The 15,976-nt window shown below is 44.6% G+C and overlaps 1 protein-coding gene across 5 annotated transcripts in view; it reads left to right on the top strand.

The window, feature by feature from the left end:
• The window catches only part of PSD3 (pleckstrin and Sec7 domain containing 3), a 101,862-nt gene that overhangs the window by 51,819 nt on the left and 34,067 nt on the right, over positions 1-15,976 (top strand). For 4 of the 5 annotated variants that reach the window (XR_008973501.1, XM_057419365.1, XM_057419366.1 and 1 more), the window contains one exon: positions 748-837. Coding sequence is in view for 4 of the 5 variants with exons in the window: in XM_057419365.1 (XP_057275348.1) it covers positions 748-837 (90 nt within the window). In the remaining variant the exon portion in view is untranslated. Of the gene's footprint in view, positions 1-747; positions 838-14,344; positions 14,727-15,976 lie in introns of those variants that run through there. The other variant, XM_057419369.1, reaches the window with a different exon arrangement.

Below are 15,976 nucleotides of genomic sequence, written 5' to 3'. Positions count from 1 at the left end.
TGGCTCACAGGCTCCCCGCATGCCAATGGTGGGACTTCCAGCACCCTGGGGACAGAGTACAGACACTTTCTCTAAGGGGTGATGGAGACTGGGATCCAAGAACACCTTAGGACAGCTTCAAGCCTCCAAATGGAGCAGTTTGGGTCCCACAAGAATGTAGCCATTCCTTTCCTGTTTGTGGCTCAGTTGGGCAACTTTCATTCTGAGAATTAGACAGGAAGAGAGAAAAGGGCAATCCTATGGTACGTTCAGGGCAGCCTCAGCCTAAGAATCAGAAAATGTAATGGCTGCTTCTGGGTTTCTTACTGCAACTCAGGGCAGTAGCTACTGGAAGGGAGCATTGAAAACTATAAGAAGAAGTCTGGAAAGGGCCTCATTCAACTGTTTCCTATTCCCCACAGCAGGAACAAGTAGAGCTTTGCCATCAGAGGCCCTCTTGAGACATGGGGTTGTAAGGCACCATGCAGGTACCAGGAAGCTTATTCATCACCTCTTCGTAACCCTCCAGTATTTAGGTGTTATTCTTTTTGGATGGGTGTGTTGGACTTGGGGTCCAAATGCATCTTCCCTTTTTCTAACATCATAAAGGAATGCTCGTCTTTGGGTAACCTTGGGAATGCCTTCTCAGTGCTACCTGCCTTGGGCTTATATGAGAGATGGAGGTGCATTTCATCTGATGTTGCTTATTTACCTAATTTTGAAAAGCAGTAATAATATGATGCTATATTTCTCCACCATCCATTCCAGAACATTGGGAAAAAGATGACCTGCCAGGAGTTCATTGCTAACCTCCAGGGGATGAATGATGGCAAAGACTTCCCGAAAGGGCTGTTAAAGGTAAGGAATGAACTGCAGAACATGGCTTTCATTTTTCGTGAGAGATGGTTCAAAACAGAACACTTTGCTTGCATTTTCTTTATCTTAATTGTCAAGCACAACGAGTGATGGGCACATTTCTTCTGCAAGAACATATATAGGCTGTTGTTTTTGCTCTTGCCTTCACTTATTGAGACTTTCTGCAGTGTGGAGGGTTGAGACTGAACTCCATTAGGGCCAGCTCAAGAGCTTGTGTCTTGTAAGCTCATGCAGCCACACTGTCCCAGAGTGCTGTCTCCTGATTACAGTGGACAGAAGCAGCCAGTTGGTTCTGACTGTTGAATATGTAAGCTATTCCTGAGCTCTGCATATTTGGAAGGCGTGTGTGTGTTTTCATCAAAGGTGCTTTGGGGTTTTTACATTAAAGCAGGAGATGTAATTTCAGATTAGAGTGTATTGTCTGGCACAGGCTGCTTTGCTTCAGATTTTGTTCATTAAGTTTGTGGCAGGAGTTAAATATGAAGAACAGGGAGGGAGGCTAAGCAGGACGAATCTTGTTTCATTGTCAGTAATAATGAGTGTTTCATTTCTCTTTTGTGTGACTGCTGGCATAAAACAGAAGTCTGCTTGAGTGAAGACAGAGCACATACACTAGAATTCATTATATATATATATATTTTTTTTTGGTAATGGAGATAAAAATGAGAGGTTGCTGCATCTGAGAGCTGACCCAATGCCTCCTGAAGTAAGTCAAAATAATTGCCCATTGTGAAATACAGATGTACCTGCATAGTACAAGTGGCAGACTTTGTTTTCTAGTATTTCTAGTTTCTTTAGTTTCTCCAGCCGCTTTGAGGAACTTTTTGTTAAGTCCTCCTGCCTCAGTTCTTACTAAGGGGTTATAAATATAAACTCAACTTCCTTATGTTTGGATTTAATGTCTTTATTTTTTAAAGCTGCTGACAGAGTGTTCATCTGTCAGCAGCAACACTTAATATTTTTCTTTTTCCAAGGATTCTCATTTCTCACTCTGCCATAGAGAGATATGTTGAGATTAATTTACAGACTAATTACAGCCCTTACTGAATAAATAGATCTCCAGACTGTGTTTAAATCACCTTCTGAGTGTACTGAGAAGACTTCCACTGGTGCTCACCTGCTGTTTGTTTTCCTGCTGAAAGAATTATGCAATTGGGGCTGTATCTTGGTGTTTAACACTGACCTGCTAATACTGAGGCATCCTGGTTCTTTGCCGGCCCACCCAAAGCAAGGACTGAGGTTCAGGCTTGTTTTGGATGTAGCAGGGTGGAAGAAACTCGGCGTCAGTGGCCCACTGTATTTGAGGCTCTTTCCCGCATGCTGCCCTCATGTCTTGGGGACAGAGGTGACACCCAGTCTTGGTCTCTCCTCCGGCTTGTCTAGGATCTGCTGATGATCTGCCTCTTGTTTTTAAACTGTCAGTGGAGGAGAGTGGAGTGAGTAGCAGTAATGTGTGTTTCAGAAGCCACATCACTGTGTCGGCAGCAGCCACCTTGCCACTATATATGTGATTACAAAGAGTTAGAAGAAATTAAATTTGCATTAGTCTCAATAAATTAAATTTACAGAGCCCTGCTTCAGCGCAGTGCCAAAATGCATATGGCTTGCCTGTGCATTAGCAGTGTAGCTAATGAGCATCGGAGAGGCAGCGAGCCATCTCCCTGCATCCTTCTCCAGCTGCCCGGAGAGGAAGGACCTTTTCCACAGGGTGGCACTGTGCCCCTGTGGGAGTGAGGTCTTAAGCACCCACTGGTTGAGTAATGCGCATCCGTGGGAAGCAGGTGGGTTTCTCTGCCTCGCTGGCCTTTCTGCATCCCTCCCACCCCCGTTGCTCTGCTGCACCCCTTTATGAAGCTCTGTTTCTGCTGAGCCCCGGGTCAAAGCTGAGTCGTGCTGGAGGGGAAGGAAGAAGGGACACGTCTTAGCAAGTGCATACATCTTTGCAGGTAGTACTCAGGCAGAGCTAGAAAAGCTTTCTGCAGCACTTAATGTGGGCCCAATTCAGAGAGTCAAGGGTGGAAATACTGCTTGGGTCTAGGACAGTTGGCTGAAAGGAAGAAATCAACAGTTGCCTTCAGTCAATCCCACCACTCTTGGTGCTACTGAGCACAGAGTGTGGCCCTGAGCACTTATTTCGTCTGGATGGGAAGATATCCCCTCAAGGGGCAGATATACCAACATGTGAGGAGGGATGCTTTTGTCTTCTGTGTGATCAGCTTCAGAAGACTTCTGATGTAAGATCTGTTTGCTCCTTTCTCTCCGCTCCGTGAAGGAGCCATCTCTTTGGGTTTTTTAAGTTTATCCCAATAATAAAGACACTTTGATAAACACTATAGGGCCTTCAGGACATGATTCTTTGCGTGTCTGATAGTGCTGATAGTGCTTTGAGAATAGAGGTTTTACTCTAGCAAGAGATGGAAATGAGAAATGCTGATATATTACCTTGTTCACCTTGTGTCTTGCTGCCTGTTCATTAACACTGAAAAGAGTTTCGCTTTGGTACAGCCATCTGCACAAAGATTCATCTTTTTTTTCTTCTTCCTCATTCCTTTTGTCAGATCTGAGGTTGCCTTTAAAATTGGGACCCATAAAGGCAAATACGCCAAACGGTGATTAAAAGTGTGGTTCTCCCCATAGGATCTGCTTGCAGTGTTTGTACATTCAGTACTTTGCCAGGCAGGCAGATATATGTACCTTCCCTTTTATTCCATCTTAGCTCCAGTTCATCTGTCTTGTCACACATACCATTAATCTACCATCGGCTGCTAGAAAGGACTAGACATGGAGAGGGTAGCCTGATTTCCAGTTATGTACTGCTCTTAGGTGCATGCTGGTAGTTTATCCTTCCTACAGGGTTCCTATTTACATTCAGACTGGGGCAAACTCCTTGTAAATGAGAACCAGCATCCCAATCGATGATTCTCTTCTCTGGTGTAAATCAGGAGGAGCCTGTCTCACTGGGTCTGGCTGATGTAGAAGGTGAGTCATATCTGTTAAATCCAGGCAGAATTAAGGTTATTGAAAATGAAATTTTTCAAGGGAAAGGAAGCTTCATGGAACTCTGTCCTTTGACTCTGAGCTGTCACACTCCAAACACACAAATAGTATCAAGCTGTGATCTGGCAAGATGTTCGTGAATCTCAGCCCTGATCTTAATCTTTCTTATGGCGAAGGTCTCTGTCCTGGTGAGTTGAAGCCTTGGAAGGACTGCTGAATACCAGGGTCGTGACTGCCCATGTTCTAGTTAGTGCAGCAGTGCTCAACTGAGAATGGGCTCAGTGCTCAGTCGTAAGGCTGATGGTGAATCACACAGTTAACATCTTTTACAGGTGGGGATGAGTGACAGCTTAACTGGGACCAAGAGTAACAAAGGGACCCAGTTGCAGCACTCATCTTAATGGTTGGTATTGATGATCTGAAAGGTCTTTTCCAACCTTGTTGATTCTATGATCTCCTCAGACTGGAGTTTTCTGACATCCCAGATTAGCTGCTGCAGATGCATTTGATGGTGAGGGAAGCTGGAGGAGAGATGCAGCACCATCATGGCTGAAAGAGAGCTGAACACATCAGAAACAGTTAAAACAACTAAATCCAACGTTATGCTAAGAAAATCATGACGAGATCATTGTTCATTTATTCCTGTAGAAAAGTAGGATGTGGCTAGTGTCTCCCTACTTGGGAGATGAAATCTGTCTGGGGCAATATCAGGAACCTCATGACCAGCATAGAGGCAGTTTATCTGGAGGCTGATTCCTTCTGTGCTCACACCAGCTTTAATCTGGTGCAGTGATACTGTCTTCACTGATGATACTTTGGATTTGCATTTTGTGACCATAACCTTCTTCAAAGCTGGGCTTCATGAGATGGGAGAAGAAGATGAGATTGGCTTCTAAAGAGCCTAATTTTGGCCATGCACACTTGCTTCATTTCCTGCAGGCATTGCAGTCCTCATGAATGAAGTGGTGACACAGTGCTGGCCACTGTGTCTTCCTTTGTCGCCTTGCCGGCAAGGGTATGTGAGACTCCACTCCAGCAACGTGCAGCGACAAGGCCTTTCTTATGCAAGGAGAGGAAATGTCTGCTCTGGCCCATAGAGAGCCTGCAAGGAGTCACTTCTGGGGAAATGGATCCCTGCTTTTGTTAGGCAGCATCCTGGGAAGGGCACTCTCATTAGCCTGTGTGCTAAGTGCCACCTGCCCATATTGTCCTGTGAATGTAAATGTCCTCTGCATCTGCTGTAGCCAGGGTACCTCATTCATGGAGTCAAGGGCTTCACTCAGCTTCTGATGTAGGCTGACTCTAGTGACTGTGCTGCCCCACGATGTTTACACTTGCTGTAAGGGGGTCATATCTGTTTGTGTGTCTTCTGCTAAGAGGTGGTAGCTCTTTGTTGACCCATCATGCTATAAGGGAGCCTCTCCATCATGCTGAGGGACCTGGGATGGTTCTGCAGGGGGACTTGGCTAGAGCCATCCGAGCAGGGGCTGCCAATGGAGATAAGATTCCATTCCTGTGTAAAAGATCTGCTTTTTCTCAAAGGCTGGTTTCTGGCTAGCCCTTATCTCCTGGAGAAGCACTGTAATGAACTGACCAAATAAAGTGAAAGTTGCTTGTGCTGAATTCTTCTGAAGAACTAGTCCTCCTTAATTTCCTAAATAATCTTAATTCTTGATCAGGATTGCTAGGACATGGAATTTCCTTTAGAAGCTGCAAGGTAGGGTTTTTCTCATTTTGCTGTCAGTTCCCTGCACTTTAATTAAGGATTTTTTTTTTAATATATTCTTTTTGATATTGTCTTTCTGCCTCTTCTCTCTTTCCTCGTTTATTTTTTTTTCTCTCCTGTAGAAGTCCTCCAAAGCAAACACTCAATTTAAAGAGAATTACTGGCATCCTGTTTCATGCATTCCAGTTATTTCAGGTATTTAGCAGAGAGAAGGGAATGAGCATCAGGTGTCCAACACTCCACCCAGCAACCCACACTTTTTACTCAGAGGAAATCACACTAATCAGTCTGCTGTGTACACCACAATTACTCTCATCTGCAGTCTCTGCACTTGTTCCATTTCATGGCTGAGGCTCTTCAGCAAGGAATTACCGCCTTCCTGTTATTACTGAATGTGGATGGGAGCATGCCAGAAGGACTCCAGGAGGGCAGCGCTGACTGCTGGAGCATCCTGTGGCTATGGGCAGAGAAGGGGTGCAGGAGACCAAGTGTCTCTGCGCCACTGAAGAAGCCAGGGCTCTGCTCCATTAGACAGCTTGCCTCCTTGTTTCTCCCCCCAAATGAAGTTTTTCCTGTTAAAAATATATTTGTTGGGAAATATTTCTGGGACAGCCATTTCTTATCTGTTTGAAATGCATTATTTGTTACTGAAGGCAATTCCCAGCTGCTGGGAGACAACAGAGTCTAATCCGGCAGTATAAAAGTCAGGGAACACAGAATAAAATCATTAATCCTTGTCTTAAACAGTTGTTTGTGGAAGCGTACTTTCCTTTCAGACTCCAAAGACCCACAGAGCCATAGTGACTGAAGGGAACACGTGGCTTGTCTTCACTCCCCTCCATCCTCAGTGAGGAACTTTCTGCTACAATAACCTTTGTTTCCTGTGGGTTGCAATTTTTTTGTGTGTTGTTCATCCCATCCGAGAGTAATAACCACGTAAAGCAAGCCTGTGCAGAGCTGTGAATTAAAAATTATGAGGTTATGGTGGTGTGTGCATTGCTTCAGATCCCACAGATATCAGTGACCTTAACACCCTTCTGTCCTGTTGAAATGCAAATAGGTGTATTTTCTTTTTGCATTCCAAAAACCTGCTTCAATGCATGTAAAGAGAAAAGTCTGAGATTTCTGCGCTTCTCTCAAGTCAAGTAAGTCCAGGTATTGTGTTGAGGAAAGCAACGTAAGATAGTAACAGAAGCTTACTACTCTCCAGCAACTCTCTGTCCCTGATCAGGGAAAGCAGAACTTTAGGAAAGGCTTATAATACAAAATTTTGTGATGGTAGTGCAGGAATAAGGATTCCTTTGTGTGGTCTAGGGCTGGTACTAGGGATTGCTAATCTTGTTAGGAAGCAGGCATTTCAGGATGGGCCTGTTTCTGCTTTTATGATCTGCATTTCTGAGAATTATTTTTGCTTCTTCAAGCTTTCATCTCTGCTTACTGATTGTTATTCAAAAGATCTCACCTAGCTCACCACCTTTGTGTCATCAAGGAGTGAAACCCAAGCAGTCAGCTAAGAATTTCCATTACTACTAGCTGCAATTACATGGCTCAATACCAGCCTCCTAATGAATGGCTGGGGGGTTAATTTTCATCTGTGGAGGCAAGGTCTCTGTAGTGTCTCAGCCAGGTTGATCAGGCAAGTGAATCACTTGATGTTTAACTCCTCCAGTCTGTCAGCTAGCCAAGGCTGTCAGTTGTCCTCTGCTTTAACTGAAACACTTAGCAGCTCCTGAGGACGAATGTCACTGTTGAGAGCTGTTGAGAGCTTCCCATTTCTTGTGCTGTCAGTGCAGAGGATACAGACTGGTAGTATCCAGGAATGATGTGCTCTGCCACTTTAAAGCATGAATTTTGGGCACTTTTTGAGCTGGGAAATCTCTAATACAATGTCACACATACATTTTGGTCCCTATGACATATTACTCCCACCTCCATGTAGGTAGAAAACAAATTCTGAAAAACATTCTTTGATCTTCCACCCACTGATCTGCTTGAAATTTAAGTTCTGTGCTGCAACTCGAGGGAAGGAGGAGTAGGAATATAATTTATACCATATTTTTAAAAATGAAAAAAAAAAGAAAGAAGAGGAGAAAACATTACTTCCATCAGTTTTAGAATTATTGCTTTATAAGTCTTTGGTACTCCTTCCTTCTGTTTATCATCACACTTTTCAAATGGCTTTGTAATAGTCGCTCTCTGACCTAGTTACACTGTTTTCTTTCAAGCAAGAGTGCTAGGTTGCTCCTTAAATGTTGTTGGGTTTTGGTTTTTTTTTCCTTCTTTCCTGTGATGTTAGGTGGAACATTTAATTTCCTTCCTAAGTCATGCTTCTTTCGGTTATGAAGTATTCGTAAGATCTGGTACAAACACGGGGCAAACCCAAGCCACCTATTTTCTGCCCTGCTGACAGATGGGCTTTGGCAGTAGTCATGGGGCTTAGGAAGGATTTTGCCTGCTTTTCGGGCAAGACAGCTGAACATCACTCCATAGGTTCATGCATTTTTGAAGAAAGATGTCAAAAGTTAGTAAGCCTATTTCCCGGAGCTGCTCCTTCTATGGTGCAACACTTGCAGTCATAGACAACACCTACATGAAACCTGTGTAGTTCTCAGGGTGGCCTTAATTTTCTCTCCTCCTTTCCACTCCTTCTCCCCTCTCCTTTCCTTTGTGTTGTTATTGTGTTTGCTGTCAGAATCAGAGGGAAGCATTGAAGGGTGTTTGGTTTTGTATGCACATCTCTGGGGGAGTGCTGGGTGGTTGAAGGTTTTATTTCAGTGTTGCTAACTCTAAGCATGCCCACTGCAGGGACAGAGGAAAGGGTTGTTTGCAGCTGATCTGAGTGAACTGAGAGGCTTTGTACCAGTGCTTGGTTCACCCCCTGTGGATTTCTGTCATAACTGTGCATATTTTTAGGGGCTTTGGTGTTTTTATTGATTTGTTTGAGGTGCTGCTGTAGCTGTAGGTATGTTTGGCAGCTTTAACTTAAAGAACTTGGTGGTCTGTGTTAGTTCGTACCTACTGTACGGGTCGCTTAATTTCTGTCAGCTCTGTTGACAGTAGAGGATAGTTTTCCTAAAAAGAGAAATTCAAGAGGAGAAACTTTTTCCCTTGGAGACTGTAGTGCTTTGCCAGGAAGCACAACAGCTAGTCTGTGACACAGAACTGCTTTCAGGTATGCTGCAAGGAAAGGAAAATGAGTAATGACGTCTCTTCATTTGAAATGCTAATCAGGATTAAGGGGGCAAAATTCTTTGCATCCCTGTTATTTATCAAAGAGCTTATTTTCATTAAACCTGTGGTCTCCCACCACTCTCAGCAGGGCATTTATCTTAGGAATGGTTTCTTTTGGCTCAAGATGAAGCAAGATTCCAGAGAGATACAGTGATACCAAGATTGATTTGGTCTTCCACTAGCCAATATAGTTTTGTTACTCAGCTTGCTTTTAGGGGCTTAGTAATGTAAAAATTCAGTAATAAAGACTTGTATTTATGATCCCAAGCCAGCTGGTTGTGGATGTGCTTTTAGCTTGCTTCCCAATTAAAGTAGAACATGCAGGCTTCAGTTGCCCTCATGGGGACATAGGAGCAATGCTTGTGTTTTCCTGATGCTATGAGTTGAGGTGGTCTAAGAGCACATGCTTATGCAGCTACAGTAGCATAGTTGACATGGGATAGCTTTCTGGACTGTAGTAATTTGACTGCTTACATTGTAAGGATTACTTTCCGTGTTGTAAAAGAAATCAGAGTCGTCCCCAGGGATTCCTTTGGAGCCTATAACACAGGTGTACTACAATATAAACTATAAGAAAATGAGTGATTCTTTCTCAAGGACATCAACAGATGTTTTTTGTTGGCAAATTCAGACTGGGATAAATCCCAGGATCTCCATAAATGCCTGGTAATAATGCACTGTGGTTGGTCGAGCAGCTAGGTGGATAATTTTGGTTAACCGTTTTGAAATCTTAACTCAATATTGTTTTCCCAGCATACCTGCTGTTACCCTTTTAGGATTCCTTTTGACCTGGCTGCTTATGCATGTAGAAATGAAGGGATTGCTCTAGTATTTCTGCTGTTTACAGGGATGGCAGTTGGAGGCATTTAGATTTAATCTTGATTGTCAGCTCCCCCTAGTCAGCAGACCACAGAAATCATTATCTTAATATCAGAGGAATGTCAGTTCAATAATGTTACTGTTGATCAGTTGTTAAGCTCTAGCTCTGTAGCCATGGTGTATGAGTAGCTTATTCAGCTGAATTCACCTTCCTCTCCCTGTCCATTTTGGAGAGAAGAAAGAATCAACAGTGAAGGAAGAAGGAAAGCAATCTTATGAAAGATTTAATATTGTTTATTTAACAAACAGTATTTAATACCAGCATTAAAGTGCTGCTTTTCTGTGCTGTACCAATATGTTACTGGCTCTTGAGAGTATATTTTACGTAATTGATGTGTGCGTGTTTATGCATTTTGTTGGCTTTTGTTGTTGGTATTTTTTGTCACTGGGATCAGGCATAAATGATGCTAATGGATTCTTGCGGCTTTGTGTTAGGACATTGGAGTTCTTTAGACACAATAGTGCAGTCTTTGGGCTTGGTCCCTGAAAGCCAGTATTGAATTTCTCTTTGAATTCCATAGCTTTTCTTCTTCTGTTGTTGATTTGCTGAATGACTTAGGAGAACCAAGAAAGGGCTGAATATGTTTGGCCTTCCAGGGAAACTTATAGGAGGAAGAGGTGGGAAGAAGTTTATTGCACAGTAAATTGGAATGGCTGCCTGTTTCTTCTATGGGTGATGTAGTCTGCTGTAGTGCCTGTGACAGGTAGAAAGCTTTTGGGTGACTTTGAAAGAGTGGGATGGAAGGAATAGTAGACACTCTGGTTTTCCTCCTCTCCTACATCTGTTTTGGTCCGAAGTTTCAAATTCTTCTACTGGTTTGTGGTTTGTTCCTTAGAGGTGCTGGTAGGGAAGGTCCATATACAGAGTCTCCATTCTTTTGGTCACCCCAGTGGTGTCACTGGACTGTTCAGACTAAATACTGACTGAATACCTGCATTCTGCCCCTTTCCCACCACCTCTTTTCTGGGCTGTGATCCAGGGGAAGATCATGTCTTCTTGACACACCTGGAGGCTCTCCTTGGTGTGGACAGTTTTGATTTTTCTGGTATTGCACAGTAATTTCAGCCCTTCTATTAAAAAAAAAACAATAAATCCTTTCTGTCCCTCTATTTATGCTAACAACCCACTTCTCCCTCAGAAATCCCTGTTGCTCAGTTACAGACAGAAATCAATCCTGTGTGCATGCTGATTTCTAAAATGGTGGGACTTCTCTAACATTGAAGAATGGTCTCTCTCCACAAGATGACAGTCGCTATATACGCAGGCTAGTGACTCTGTCAGGAGTACAAGGTGTATTATCACTTGCAGAGGAAAATAAGGGGCACTGAGGAAATCTGGGCTGAATCCCTGAGCTGAAGACATTTAAGGCTTCAAAAGCATGATCTCAGGAGGCTCTCTCTTGAGGAGAGTGTGAGCTGAAAAGAGTTTTCAATATACCACTGGAAAAATAAAAAATAAAATTGAACAAGATGCAGCCTGTCACCCAGAGCGTTTTGGACTGCTGCTTGGTTACAGCTGAACCCGACCTGTTCCCTAGTGAATTAAGATTTCCTGTCCTGCCTGAGGATCTGCTAACCTCAGTTCAGAAGATGCTACGCAGAGAACTGCTGCACTTAGGCAGCAGTGATAGTGCTAAGCTGCAGGCAACAGAAATGTTGCTGTGATTCAGTCTAGCTTGTGTTTAATAATGAAATTGCTCTGAGTAATTCACGTTGGCCTAGGTCCGTGCGTGATATTTAAGGAATATAATTATTTCAGATGTTGAGAGTGCTTAGGGAGGTGGCCTTATAAATCCAAGAACAAGAATAATCAGCTAGGCGGGGGGCTGTGAGGATAGGGAGTGATTTGTGGCCATTTACGTAGCACCTGTTGGGACCTGCTGCTTAGCTCATCTGGAGCTGTTTTCAGTGAAAATTTCCTCTAAGAAGAGGTTTTATTTGAAAAGCTTTTCCACTAACAGAGGATAATTTCAGACAGGTTAAGTAACATAAACATTTTCTGGAAAGTGGCACAACTAACTTAAAGCATGTAATTGCTTGTTGCGTGAGAAAAAGGGTCCTCTGATCCTTCAGGTACCCCTTACCAATGACAGGTTTGTGTAAAAAGCCTGGAGCACATCTGGAATTTAATCATAATGTACGAGATAGGGGTGGGTTTGCTAGACCTGACTGTCATGGAAGTGAAAATGAGCTTTTCTTGTTTGCCAAGTGGGAAGAAGCCTGTACCTCAAGCAGGACAGAAGCAGGATCAGTGGGGAATCAGAAGTTTCTCACACCAAGGACAGTTTTTATATTGATATTTAGGTTCCTTGCTCACTGTTGCACTTAAACATTGTCCTTCAGCATGGTCCACACCTATTGCAATATATGGAAAGGATTTGCTCCTGTAGCATCCTTGAGAGTAACATGAGCAAAGGGTGGCTGCTGACTAAAGGGCTGCTGCATACTGGGGATGCAGCGGTTTCTTTTATGAACAGAAATGCAGTTACGACCATAATATGGCTGTCTAGCCACTTGCCCACGAAGGATGTAAATCCCTGATTGGAAGAGGCTGAGAAGATATAACCAGGGGAAAAGCCCACTCAATTCATCTGCTTCTTACCTACTCCTGGGTGCTGTTGTGCGCTGAGCGAGCAGACTCTTGCTGTGCATTAGCATGGCTTGACTGGCATTGGATGGGACTCGGGTGTGAGTGGAGCCCTGTCCCCCACCTTTTGTCTGCCAAGTGTGTTTCAGTGTGGGGTGTTCTTGGCGTGTCAGGGCAGTGACCCCTTGTCCCTGGCTGCGTGCGCAGACTTGCAGCTCCCTGTACATTGTGGTGGGGTGGGATGAGAGGCTCTGGTGTCCTCCCAGACTAGTCTACTGGGTTAGTGGCACACAGTCACAAATCGTTAGGGCTGGAAGGGACCTCTGGAGATCATCCAGTCTAATCACCTGCCAAGTCAGGGCCACCAAGAGCAGGTTACATAGGAATGTGTCCAGGCAGGTTTTGAGTGTCTCCAGAGAGGGAGAGTCCATGACCCCCCTGGGCAGCCTGTTCCAGTGCTCTGACACCCTCAATGTAAAGAAGTTCTCCCTCATGTTGAGGTGAAACTTCTTGTGTTTTAGGTTATGGCCATTGCTCTTTGTCCTGTCTTTGGGCACCACTGAAAAGAGTCTGGCACCATCCTCCTGGTACTCATCTTTGAAATATTTTATACATTAATGAGATCCCCTCTCAGTCTTTTCTTCTCTAGACTAAACAGGCTCACCTCCTGCAACCGCTCCTCAGAAGAGATGCTCCATCTTTGTAGCCCTCTGCTGTACCCTCTCCAGTAGCTCCTTGTCTTTTTTGTACTGAGGAGCCCAGCACTGAACACAGAACTCCAGATGTGACCTCAGTAAAGTCGAATAAAGGGCAGGATCACCTTCCTCCACCTGGTAGACACATTCCTGGTGCACCACAGGATACTATTGTCCCTCCTGGCCACAAGGGCACACTGCCGGCTCATAGTTAGCTTAGGCTCAGGCAGGTTGCTGAACCTGGTGCTAGCCTGCTGTGAGCTCCATCTCCTCGTGCTCCCTCTGCACAAATTGTTTGCCTTTTTTGAGTTCAGAGTGATATCCACATCACACACTTCTGCCTTGGTGCTTGCAGGAGCTGCTCCACCTGCCCGGCTTGTGGCAGCTGCCACAACCCCATGCAGAGCAGAGCAGAGATCTCTCTCTCTCTCATCGGATGAGGTTGTCATGGCAATGCACAGTCTGCTGTGCTCTGGGTCTCCAGGAGCCAGAAATGATGGTGCTTTTGCAACTTTGGGGTAAACACCTCTCTTCTCCCTTACAGAGGGCATCCACCGTGGCAAGAGCACTGGCTGCTATTGGCATTGGCCTCCTCACCCTTTGCATGGGGAAGAGCGGCTCCAGGTGTGCTTGACGCAAAGTGTGCAAGGGCCATGGCAGTGGCCCTCCCATCATTGTGTGGCATGGGTTTCCTGCAGTGGAGGAAGAGGGTGCTGCTTGGAAGCTCAGTGGAGTTTGCTGGCGGAGGGTGCTTTTTTTGCTCATGGAGCTACAGCTCTCTGGATGCTGAGGAAGGAGATGGGTTCCCAGCTGCTTGCTCACAGCTCTGCCATTGATTTCCACTGATCACCTTGGGAAAGTCAACTGTTTTCTCCTAAGCCCCTTGTACAGCATGAGTGATCTTGCTGTCCCTTATCCCTGGGGAAGGCACCCTAAGGACTCTGGCTAATGAGTGCATATGCTTAGAGTTGTGGAGGTTTGCTGGGTCATCTCTCTGGGGCTTGCCAGAACTTTGTTATGGTGCTGTGGGTTTTCATTTGATTCTCCAGTGTGCTGGGAATCCATCCATATTTCTCACATTCAGAAGCCTGTAGCTGGCAGGTGATTGAAGACTCTTTTTACAGTGTCCTTTGTTATTGCAGGCAGTAATGAGCATGGCAGGCTGATGCAGGCAGGGAAGTGTGGCCGTGTGAACTGAAAATGAATCTCTTGCTTGATCTGCTGGCATTTGTTCCAGCATCTTTCTCTCCACCTCTCTCTCTGTCGCTGTTGGTGTGTGTATGAAGGGGGAGTTGATGCTGCTGGAGAGGGGAGTGGAGCAGGGGAGGAGTTTCTGTCAGCCTCTTCTTTTTCTTTTTCTCTCTTCCCCCTCTCTCCCCCCTCAACCATCCAGTGACGTGAGCAATGCCTGGAACAATCAGGCTGGCTCCAAAGAGTGTGCCTGAAGATGCTGGAGGAAACAGCCTAGTGCGTTTTAAGCAAACACTGATTGCTTGAGCCTGGGCTCTCCAGACGTAACCTTTTCCAGTTCCTCTGCAGGGGATTGGGAAGTGCCATTAGCATTTCTTCTTCCCATCCCATACACTCACTTTTGGAAATGATTGGAGTTAACAGTGTTCAGAGCACCAGCAAAGTCCGGGTGAGAGCCACAGGTTCGGTGAAATACTCCCGAGAAGAATCTCTCTGGCGGCAGTCCCATCGGTCAAAGTCTATGAAAATCTCCAACTCCTCTGAGTTTTCTACTAAAGAAAGCAAGGTAAATAACTAAATATTCATAGTGTTTCCCTTGGCTGGGAGTGGAGGTGACAGTGTTGAAATTGTTATGCTCTGCAGGAATTAAGGTCTCTGAATGATCTGCAGTGATCACAGAATTGCTGTCAGGTCAGAGAAAAAATCTCTGGGTTTGAGGGGAGACTTGAAGGTGAAAAAGGTCTGGTGTGTGATACTGATCAGTTCTTGGAGGAATGCTCTGTCACTGAGCTTGGTGCAATAGTAAAGAGTAAAAACTTGCTAGGGAGAATACTAATTGGATATCTGCTCTTGGGAAAGCTGCTGGAGTTGGCAAGTGATGTCCTTGAGATAATCTGTTTAATGGGAATGCTCTTCCATAGAAAAATAGTTTTTGCTCCTTCTCTACAGCTCTGGTTCAGTAGGTGTGGGTGCTAGGTAAAAATATCATCTCTCTTGCATGCATGATTAAATATTGCCATCAAGTGTTTATTAAGAAGGCATCACTTGTGTGTTTATAGGAATATATTAGTATATTGTAGCGGTTGGAAGCACAGGCTGTGCCCAGCTGCTACGGTGGCTGTGTGCAGCATCTCCTTGCCCATCCCTAGGCAAGCAACCCCCACTCCATGCAGTATTTCTTCTTTCCTCATTCCTCACTCCTGTTCAATAACTGAGAGGCACCCGGGAACCCCTGGCAAGAGCTTTAATAGCTGTCTGCCTCCCAAAGGTGCTCCGTATCTCCAAGGGCTGGATGAACTTTATGCAGTGACTGAATATGCCTCTAATTTCATTCCTGCTGCAAATTGATTCTGCCTTGGGAATAGAAGATATATTTGCACCATTTTCAAAGGTGTGTTGAATGAGGCTGAAAAATTTCAGGGCATCAGCCAAAGCCATTTAACCATGTCTTGTGTTCATGTGTGTGCAAACAAGCAGACACATGCATGGATCTTCCTGTACTGTTCCTTTCCTAAATCTCCTGTCTGTCCTGAGGGATACCTCCTCTGCTACAGTGCAAAGAATCCAATTCTGCACAGTAGTTCCTAGCAGATCACTCTCTGCTGGTTTACAGGTTGTATGGTTATTTCAGAGCCTCAGCTGCAAAGCTGTAATCACAGAGTGATGCATATAAAATAAATGAAGTACTCTATTTAGTCCAATTTCAGAAACCTCTTTTTTGAGGGTCTTATTGACCATAACTAAGAAATAGTGTATTGCTAAGGCTGTGGGGGAGAAACAGCATGGCCATCGTTCTCAGGCTGTTGCTGATGCAGT

This window comes from Pezoporus wallicus, unplaced genomic scaffold (assembly GCF_028554395.1).
Source record: "Pezoporus wallicus isolate ANWC-B61680 ecotype Strahan unplaced genomic scaffold, APGP_CSIRO_Pwel_v1 contig_7344, whole genome shotgun sequence".
NCBI lineage: Eukaryota > Metazoa > Chordata > Aves > Psittaciformes > Psittacidae > Pezoporus > Pezoporus wallicus.
Note: the sequence above shows the minus strand (reverse complement) of the source record. Positions and strands in the feature narration are given on the sequence as shown.